This window comes from Procambarus clarkii, chromosome 75 (genome assembly GCF_040958095.1).
Source record: "Procambarus clarkii isolate CNS0578487 chromosome 75, FALCON_Pclarkii_2.0, whole genome shotgun sequence".
In the NCBI taxonomy this organism is placed as follows: Eukaryota; Metazoa; Arthropoda; class Malacostraca; order Decapoda; family Cambaridae; genus Procambarus; species Procambarus clarkii.
The window spans coordinates 2,270,454-2,281,668 of NC_091224.1; the positions used below are offsets into that span (position 1 = coordinate 2,270,454).

Consider the following 11,215-nt stretch of genomic DNA (forward strand, 5'->3'; position numbering starts at 1 on the left):
GACTCATCGCCTTCATTTTTATTTCTAGTCTGACGCGACACGGGCGCGTTTCGTAAAACTTATTACATTTTCAAAGACTTTAGTTCACAAATACACAACTGAATAGAACTTACGTATCTCCGATTTTATATCTACATTTGAGTGAGGTGGAAGGAGTGATGTGGCATTAACACAAGACAGAACAAAATGTGGTATTAATAGGGTATTAATTTCATCAACACAAGACAGAACAAGAGTATTAATAGGGTATTAATTTCATCAACACAAGACAGAACACGAAACAATGGATATTGAATAGAAGTGTTTGTAGAAAGCCTATTGGTCCATATTTCTTGATGCTTCTATATTGGAGCGGAGTCTTGAGGTGGGTAGAATATAGTTGTGCAATAATTGGCTGTTGATTGCTGGTGTTGACTTCTTGATGTGTAGTGCCTCGCAAACGTCAAGCCGCCTGCTATCGCTGTATCTATCGATGATTTCTGTGTTGTTTACTAGGATTTCTCTGGCGATGGTTTGGTTGTGGGAAGAGATTATATGTTCCTTAATGGAGCCCTGTTGCTTATGCATCGTTAAACGCCTAGAAAGAGATGTTGTTGTCTTGCCTATATACTGGTTTTTTTGGAGCTTACAGTCCCCAAGTGGGCATTTGAAGGCATAGACGACGTTAGTCTCTTTTAAAGCGTTCTGTTTTGTGTCTGGAGAGTTTCTCATGAGTAGGCTGGCCGTTTTTCTGGTTTTATAGTAAATCGTCAGTTGTATCCTCTGATTTTTGTCTGTAGGGATAACGTTTCTATTAACAATATCTTTCAGGACCCTTTCCTCCGTTTTATGAGCTGTGGAAAAGAAGTTCCTGTAAAATAGTCTAATAGGGGGTATAGGTGTTGTGTTAGTTGTCTCTTCAGAGGTTGCATGGCTTTTCACTTTCCTTCTTATGATGTCATAAGAAGGAAAGTGAAAAGCCATGCAACCTCTGAAGAGACAACTAACACAACACCTATACCCCCTATTAGACTATTTTACAGGAACTTCTTTTCCACAGCTCATAAAACGGAGGAAAGGGTCCTGAAAGATATTGTTAATAGAAACGTTATCCCTACAGACAAAAATCAGAGGATACAACTGACGATTTACTATAAAACCAGAAAAACGGCCAGCCTACTCATGAGAAACTCTCCCGACACAAAACAGAACGCTTTAAAAGAGACTAACGTCGTCTATGCCTTCAAATGCCCTCTTGGGGACTGTAAGCTCCAAAAAACCCAGTATATAGGCAAGACAACAACATCTCTTTCTAGGCGTTTAACGATGCATAAGCAACAGGGCTCCATTAAGGAACATATAATCTCTTCCCACAACCAAACCATCGCCAGAGAAATCCTAGTAAACAACACAGAAATCATCGATAGATACAGCGATAGCAGGCGGCTTGACGTTTGCGAGGCACTACACATCAAGAAGTCAACACCAGCAATCAACAGCCAATTATTGCACAACTATATTCTACCCACCTCAAGACTCCGCTCCAATATAGAAGCATCAAGAAATATGGACCAATAGGCTTTCTACAAACACTTCTATTCAATATCCATTGTTTCGTGTTCTGTCTTGTGTTGATGAAATTAATACCCTATTAATACTCTTGTTCTGTCTTGTGTTGATGAAATTAATACCCTATTAATACCACATTTTGTTCTGTCTTGTGTTAATGCCACATCACCCCTTCCACCTCACTCAAATGTAGATATAAAATCGGAGATACGTAAGTTCTATTCAGTTGTGTATTTGTGAACTAAAGTCTTTGAAAATGTAATAAGTTTTACGAAACGCTCCCGTGTCGCGTCAGACTAGAAATAAAAATGAATTTTGGAGAATTGATTTTTGATTTACCTCCAACAGTGAAGCGTAATGTACGAAAGATTGAGAAAATTCGTGTTAGAATTATTAATCTTACTTTTTCGGTCATATTTAATAATATATATATATATATATATATATATATATATATATATATATATATATATATATATATATATATATATATATATTGCTGTCCCAGCCTTCCTGTCTTCCTCCTCAGCATCAGATGACCTGGTTAAGGAAATTCTACCTGACACCCTGAGTGATGTAGCGGGGATACAGGACCCCCTCTACATGGAATGCGACACGAAATGGGGTGCCATGACAGACCCAGCACTCAGACCAGCCATGCCGAAAGCCAAGAAACAATCCAGTTGGGACAGCCCCATTGTAGACAAAGCATCCACAGGTTTGCTGGAGGCAGCATCAACCCCCAGTGATCGTGCACGCCTCACAGCTGTGCAGGCTCCCCATGCAGGGGACTTCCTTTTAGCAGTCCCTATGTCTGCGACAGGCACACGTCTTGATCCGCAGGAGTTCCGTATTGCAGTCGCTCTCCGCCTTGCTGCCCCTATCCACACTGTTCACAGGTGTATTTGCGGCGAGGCAGATGCTGACGAATATGGATTGCATGGCCTGCACTGTGGAAAATCTGGTGGTTGGCACACTAGACATGACGAAGTCACTGACATCATTAAAAGAAGCCTTGCCTCTGCTCAGTGTCCAGCGGAGAGAGAGCCCCGCAACCTACTGAACCATGACTCTGTTAGCTTTGTCGGCCGACCAGACGGAATCACACTGCGACCGTGGAATGGTGGCAGACAGTTGGCATGGGACTATACTTGTGTATCCACCCTGACAACCACATACATCAACCTCTCTGCCGGCACAGCAGGAGCCGCGGCGACACGCAGAGAAAGAGACAATTCAGCCAAGTACAGGCAATTAGATCATCAGTACAACTTTGTTCCAATAGGGTCTGAGACCCTAGGCCCATGGGGAGAGAGTGCAAGAAGGTTTCTTAAGGATCTTGGTTCCAAGCTCATTGACACCACAAGAGACCCTAGAGCAGCAAGTTTTCTCTTTCAGCGCCTCAGTGTCGCGATCCAGAGGGGGGAATGCTCGCTGCATCCTCGGTTCCTGCCCGGCGTCGGAGGAGTTCGAGGAAATCTACAGCCTCTAGGAAGCGAACTTTTTTTTTGTCCTCTTAATGTTAATTTTTTGAATAAAATCAGATATGTAATTGTATAACCTTGCATAATAAAGTGTACACCATAAAAAAGGGGGGTGGTAGGACAAGCGAACACTCTTACGTATTCAGAGTTAAATGGCAAGTTTTTCCCAGAATGCTCTGTGTTCTCTTCTCTGAGGCTGTGGGTCCCTATAATTGCACCAGAGGTGGTACCCCCCTATATATATATATATTACATATATATATATATATATATATATATATATATATATAATAATATATATATATATATATATATATATATATATATATAATATATATATATAATATATATATATATATATATATATATATATATATATATATATATATATATATATATATATATATAATGTCGTACCTAGTAGCCAGAACGCACTTCTCGGCCTACTATGCAAGGCCCGATTTGCCTAAAAAGCCAAGTTTTCTTGAATTAATATATTTTCTCTAATTTTTTTCTTATGAAATGATAAAGCTACCAATTTCATTATGTATGAGGTCAATTTTTTTTTATTGGAGTTAAAATTAACGTAGATATGTGACCGAACCTAACCAACCCTACCTAACCTAACCTATCTTTATAGGTTAGGTTAGGTTAGGTTAGGTAGCCGAAAAAGTTAGGTTAGGTTAGGTAGGTTAGGTAGACGAAAAACAATTAATTCATGAAAACTTGGCTTATTAGGCAAATCGGGCCTTGCATACTAGGCTGAGAAGTGCGTTCTGGCTATTAGGTACGACATATATATATATATATATATATATATATATATATATATATATATATATATAATATAATATTATATATATTATATATATATAATATAATATATTGTATATTGTAGTCTCTCTTGTAAATATATGTTGTGGAATATGACCGAAAAAGTAAGATTAATAATTCTAACACGAATTTTCTCAATATTTCTAATGTTTCTTTTCACTGTCGATGGTAATTGAAAAATCAGTTCTCCAAAATTCATCTTTATTTCTAGTCTGAAGTGACGCCTGAACGCGTTTCCTAATAACTTATTACATTTTCAAAGCCTTTAGTTTACACACACAACTGTAACCTGTAAACACATCTATACTTATACTCGCATTTGGGTAAGGTGATATAAAAGTTTTGAGTAAGGTGATTGACATTTACACAAGACAGAACACAAACCAATGGGTATAAAAACATACGAAGGGAACTGCAGAAGGCCTATTGACCTATAGCATCACCACTTCCTCTTGATCCTTCTATATTGGTTCGGAGTCTTGAAGTGGGTAGAATTTAGTTGTGCATTAATTGGGTATTGATTGCTGGTGTTGACTTTATGTGTAGTGCCTCGCTGATGTCGAGCCGCCTGTTATCGCTGTATCTATCGATGATTTCTGTGTTGTTTGTTAAGATTTCTGTGGTGATGGTCTGGTTGTGAGAAGAGATTATTTTTTCAGTTAAAAAAAAATCACATGTAAATAAACATTTACATTTTTATTTATATAAATATTTTGGGAGCCGTTTTTTTTCTAATACACATGCCATTAAACACAACAGCATTTTGACTAATAATTTTAATAGTGACATTATTAATTTTCATTTAGATATTTTCCATTCTACGCAAATATCTTCTACCATCTAGGGGGTGAAGAAACATTAGATCACTTAATCTTTCCATTTTTATTATTTCGACGTTTCGTCAACAATGTGACATCTTCAGGAGTACATTATGTTGCACTAACACAGCTATACTGAACTTACAAAGTTGTTGTTGCTCTAGATTTAGCCACTCAGAATGAAGTGTCCATGTAGCACGGGCTATAGTGAGCCCCTAAACTTACAAGGAGAACTCAAGACATTTATAAGGCCGAGGACACTTCACTCTACGATTCACCTACTCCCATTATTCGTAGAGAGCGGCGAAGGATAAGGTAACGTGATTGTTGCCTGACTCCGGCTTCTAGCTGTCCGCCAGGTCCTACATCTTCCTTCTGGGTCAATGGAGGACCATCGAACAGTTGTATGCTCGATGCCGAATTCATCTGGATGATGATTACTGGTGGTAGCTCCAGAATGAACACGGCTTCAAGCATATGAAGCCTCCTACGGTCGTCGGTGCGTGCGATTAGTGTCGTATCTTTCACCATGTCTTCACGATTAAGGATGGTGTTGTGGTATTGAGAATGATGTTGCTTAATGCCTCCGTGTTGCAAATGAAGTGTAAGACTTCTACTCAATGTGTTCGTCGAGTGTACAATGTAGATTATGTTTGGCAGTGCACAGTGTCCAGAGTTGCCTTTGTAATGATACATTACATTAGCACACCTCAGTGTGTCAGAGGAGGCAGAGATGTTATTCCTCATAATGAGGGAAGATGTGCGAGGGTTGTTATAATAAATGACACGACACATCCTGGCGTTTTCACTGCAAGGTTTGCAAGTCCAGTCAATTATGTGTCGTATCACCTTCTTATAATTCTTGTATGCCTGAGTGAATGTATTTTTATAATACACTACAGGATTATACTGATAGGAACTGCAAACCTTGCAGTGAAAACGCAAAGACGCGTCCTGTCATTTATTTATTACCTCTGGAGACCCAAAGACCTGTGAACAATATCCCGCTTATATGGCCCATCATCCTTGACCTGGTGTGTAATGACAGGGTGACTCGAACCAGCGATCTGGATGCTCCCAGCCGCCCACCTAGCCCCTGTACCACGACATGCTTACCCTTAGTAAGTTGGCACTTATCGCTCCCACACTCATTTAAATACCCGGCAGAGGAGGAAACAAATGGCCAGAGTTTCTTTCACCCTAATGTACCTGTTCACCTAGCAGTAAATAGGTACCTGGGGCTAGATTCACGAAGCAGTTACGCAAGAACTTACGAACCTGTACATTTTTCCTCAATCTTTGACGGCTTTGATTACATTTATTAAACAGTTTACAAGCATGAAAACGTCCCATTCAACTGTTGTTATTGTTATAAACAGCCTCCTGGTGCTTTGGAGCTCATTAACTGTTGAATAATTGCAAACAAAGCCGCCAAAGATTGAGAAAAGATGTACAGGTTCGTAAGTGCTTGCGTGGCTGCTTCGTAAATCTGGCCCCTGGAAGTTAGACAGCTGCTACGGGCCTGGGGAGGGTGTGTAACAAAAAGGAGGCCTGGTCGAGGACCTGGCCACGGGGACGCCAAGCACCGAAATCACCTCAAGATAACCTCAAGATAATGTACATTGAAGATTTTTAGGCGCCAGGGGCCAGATTTATGAAGCAGTTACGCAAGCACTTACGAACCTGTACATCTTTTCTCAATCTTTGGCGGCTTTGTTTACAATTATTAAACAGTTAATGAACTGCGAAGCACCAGGAGGCTGTTTATAACAATAACAACAGTTGATTGGCAAGTTTTCATGCTTGTAAACTGTTTAATAAATGTAAGATTGCCGTCAAAGATTGAGGAAAGATGTGCAGGTTCGTAAGTTCTTGCGTAACTGCTTCGTGAGTCTGGCCCCGGGGCAAGAGGTTTACACCTACGGTCGTAAACTTAGAGACACCAAAGTACTCAGAGTAAACCCATCTGCTCCCTCAACTCCCACGTAAGAATATTTACAAAAGTTGATCCCTCAACTCACTAACAATTTACTAGCACAATGCCAGCAATAATAATGTTTCAATACACAGAATGAAACAATGCCAATAAAAGTATACCAACACGCCAGTCATTAAGGCCGTAATATTGAAGCATACTCAAACTATTCCTGATTTATATTTGGAAACATAATTATGAAAGAATAACATGATAAAATAACATGATAAAATAGTATTTTTAAATATATATAACTCAATGAGGGATAAGACATCCCTACATCCCTCATCCCAATGAGGGATGTAGAATAGAACCAATGAAGAGCAGAGGTGCCATAGGCACAATCAGAGAACACTGTATAAACATCAGAGGTCCGCGGTTGTTCAACGTCCTCCCAGCAAGCATAAGAAATATTGCCGGAACAACCGTGGACATTTTCAAGAGGAAACTAGATATATTCCTCCAAGGAGTGCCGGACCAACCGGGCTGTGGTGGGTATGTGGGCCTGCGGGCCGCTCCAAGCAACAGCCTAGTGGACCAAACTCTCACAAGTCGAGCCTGGCCTCGGGCCGGGCTTGGGGAGTAGAAGAACTCCCAGAACCCCATCAACCAGGTAACCAGGTATAATAATGAAGACAAAATCTTAATAATTGTATTATTGTAATTTCTCAGAGGTAATAAAGCAAGCCGTCCTCCTAACAGAACGTCGCATTTTGACGTATACTCGCCCTAAGGCTAAAAGTTGTCGTACTAGAAAATGGCACCAGCTCCCGAAATTGACATACTGTCCCGTTTTGTGTTTTGGGTCCTCTGGTAGGCTAGGATAAGGGCACTTTAGTACGACAGTTTCTTGACGTTGGGAAACCTTAGGAGGACGGACTAAATAAAGAATATAAACATGCTTGAACTTCACATTAATGTTCATTTATATAACAAATACTTCTTCACTGTGACAGTGTATAAAAACACGTTAATTTATTCATTTTGACTGTCATATATTGACACATAATTAGTTCATTATTGACAAATGGGAACAATTCTAAAGGTTGACTGTATTACATACCGATTAGTTGCTCAATAACAGTTTTGGTCAATCTCAAATTATTACACATCCGACAAACATTATTTAATACGGATATTACAATATATATTACTGTACTTATTGAGGCTGATTATATATGGGTCACAGTATTATCTCACTACAGTGTCCGGCCCCATACTTCACAGTACCCACAGTGATTGGTAGTGAGGCACCATACTTCACAGTACCCACAGTGACTGGTAGTGGTGTACCATACTTCACAGTACCCACAGTGACTGGTAGTGGTGTACCATACTTCACAGTACCCACAGTGACTGGTAGTGAGGCACCATACTTCACAGTACCCACAGTGACTGGTAGTGATGTACCATACTTCACAGTACCCACAGTGATTGGTAGTGAGGCACCATACTTCACAGTAGCCACAGTGACTGGTAGTAAGGCACCATACTTCACAGTACCCACAGTGCCTGGTAGTGCGGCACCATACTTCACAGTAGCCACAGTGACTGGTAGTGATGTACCATACTTCACAGTACCCACAGTGACTGGTAGTGATGTACCATACTTCACAGTACCCACAGTGACTGGTAGTGAGGCACCATACTTCACAGTAGCCACAGTGACTGGTAGTGGTGTACCATACTTCACAGTACCCACAGTGACTGGTAGTGATGTACCATACTTCACAGTACCCACAGTGACTGGTAGTGATGTACCATACTTCACAGTACCCACAGTGCCTGGTAGTGAGGCACCATACTTCACAGTACCCACAGTGACTGGTAGTGATGCACCATACTTCACAGTACCCACAGTGACTGGTAGTGATGTACGATACTTCACAGTACCCACAGTGACTGGTAGTGATGTACGATACTTCACAGTACCCACAGTGACTGGTAGTGAGGCACCATACTTCACAGTACCCACAGTGACTGGTAGTGAGGCACCATACTTCACAGTAGCCACAGTGACTGGTAGTGCGGCACCATACTTCACAGTAGCCACAGTGACTGGTAGTGCGCCACCATACTTCACAGTAGCCACAGTGACTGGTAGTGATGTACCATACTTCACAGTACCCACAGTGCCTGGTAGTGCGGCACCATACTTCACAGTAGCCACAGTGACTGGTAGTGATGTACCATACTTCACAGTACCCACAGTGACTGGTAGTGCGGCACCATACTTCACAGTACCCACAGTGACTGGTAGTGATGTACCATACTTCACAGTACCCACAGTGCCTGGTAGTGCGGCACCATACTTCACAGTAGACACAGTGACTGGTAGTGATGTACCATACTTCACAGTACCCACTGTGACTGGTAGTGATGCACCATACTTCACAGTACCTACAGTGACTGGTAGTGCGGCACCATACTTCACAGTACCTACAGTGACTGGTAGTGCGGCACCATACTTCACAGTACCTACAGTGACTGGTAGTGCGGCACCATACTTCACAGTACCTACAGTGACTGGTAGTGCGGCACCATACTTCACAGTACCCACAGAGACTGGTAGTGATGTACCATACTTCACAGTACCCACAGTGACTGGTAGTGCGGCACCATACTTCACAGTACCCACAGTGACTGGTAGTGATGCACCATACTTCACAGTACCCACAGTGGCTGGTAGTGATGCACCATACTTCACAGTACCCACAGAGACTGGTAGTGATGCACCATACTTCACAGTAGCCACAGTGACTGGTAGTGATGTACGATACTTCACAGTACCCACAGTGACTGGTAGTGATGTACCATACTTCACAGTACCTACAGTGACTGGTAGTGCGGCACCATACTTCACAGTACCCACAGAGACTGGTAGTGATGTACCATACTTCACAGTACCCACAGTGACTGGTAGTGCGGCACCATACTTCACAGTACCCACAGTGACTGGTAGTGATGCACCATACTTCACAGTAGCCACAGTGACTGGTAGTGCGGCACCATACTTCACAGTAGCCACAGTGACTGGTAGTGCGGCACCATACTTCACAGTACCCACAGTGACTGGTAGTGCGGCACCATACTTCACAGTAGCCACAGTGACTGGTAGTGCGGCACCATACTTCACAGTAGCCACAGTGACTGGTAGTGCGGCACCATACTTCACAGTAGCCACAGTGACTGGTAGTGCGGCACCATACTTCACAGTACCCACAGAGACTGGTAGTGCGGCACCATACTTCACAGTACCCACAGTGCCTGGTAGTGCGGCACCATACTTCACAGTAGCCACAGTGACTGGTAGTGATGTACCATACTTCACAGTACCCACAGTGACTGGTAGTGCGGCACCATACTTCACAGTACCTACAGTGACTGGTAGTGCGGCACCATACTTCACAGTACCTACAGTGACTGGTAGTGAGGCACCATACTTCACAGTACCCACAGTGACTGGTAGTGAGGCACCATACTTCACAGTACCCACAGAGACTGGTAGTGATGTACCATACTTCACAGTAGCCACAGTGACTGGTAGTGATGCCACATAACTCTTCACAATGTTCATCACATCACTAATATTGACTGGTGTCAGACTGTACATGACAACAAGCGAGGGTCGCCCACAATGACTGGTGTCAGACTGTACATGACAACAAGCGAGGGTCGCCCACAGTGACTGGTGTCAAACTGTACATCACAACAAGTGAGGGCCCCCCACAGTGACTGGTGTCAAACTGTACATCACAACAAGTGAGGGCCGCCTACAGTGACTGGTGTCAGACTGTACATGACAACAAGCGAGGGTCGCCCACAGTGACTGGTGTCAGACTGTACATGACAACAAGCGAGGGTCGCCCACAGTGACTGGTGTCAGACTGTACATGACAACAAGCGAGGGTCGCCCACAGTGACTGGTGTCAGACTGTACATGACAACAAGCGAGGGTCGCCCACAGTGACTGGTGTCAGACTGTACATGACAACAAGCGAGGGTCGCCCACAGTGACTGGTGTCAGACTGTACATGACAACAAGCGAGGGTCGCCTACAGTGACTGGTGTCAGACTGTACATGACAACAAGCGAGGGTCGCCCACAGTGACTGGTGTCAGACTGTACATGACAACAAGCGAGGGTCGCCCACAGTGACTGGTGTCAGACTGTACATGACAACAAGCGAGGGCCCCCCACAGTGACTGGTGTCAGACTGTACATGACAACAAGTGAGGGCCCCCCACAGTGACTGGTGTCAGACTGTACATGACAACAAGCGAGGGCCCCCCACAGTGACTGGTGTCAGACTGTACATGACAACAAGTGAGGGCCCCCCACAGTGACTGGTGTCAGACTGTACATGACAACAAGCGAGGGCCCCCCACAGTGACTGGTGTCAGACTGTACATGACAACAAGCGAGGGTCGCCCACAGTGACTGGTGTCAGACTGTACATGACAACAAGCGAGGGCCCCCCACAGTGACTGGTGTCAGACTGTACATGACAACAAGCGAGGGCCGCCCACAGTGACTGGTGTCAGACTGTACATGAC

General features: G+C 43.1%; 1 protein-coding gene across 1 annotated transcript; it reads left to right on the plus strand.

Moving 5' to 3' along the window:
* The first annotated feature begins 7,837 nt into the window (after positions 1-7,837).
* LOC123753679 (mucin-2-like) lies at positions 7,838-10,219 on the plus strand. Its single transcript, XM_045735647.2, has one exon. The coding sequence runs from the start codon at positions 7,838-7,840 to the stop codon at positions 10,217-10,219; it is 2,382 nt and encodes a 793-aa protein (XP_045591603.2).
* Positions 10,220-11,215: the final 996 nt, after the last annotated feature.

Coding starts and splice junctions, on each gene's coding strand:
- LOC123753679 (XM_045735647.2), top strand. CDS start 7,838: ATGGGTCACAGTATTATCTCACTACAGTGTCCGGCCCCATACTTCACA.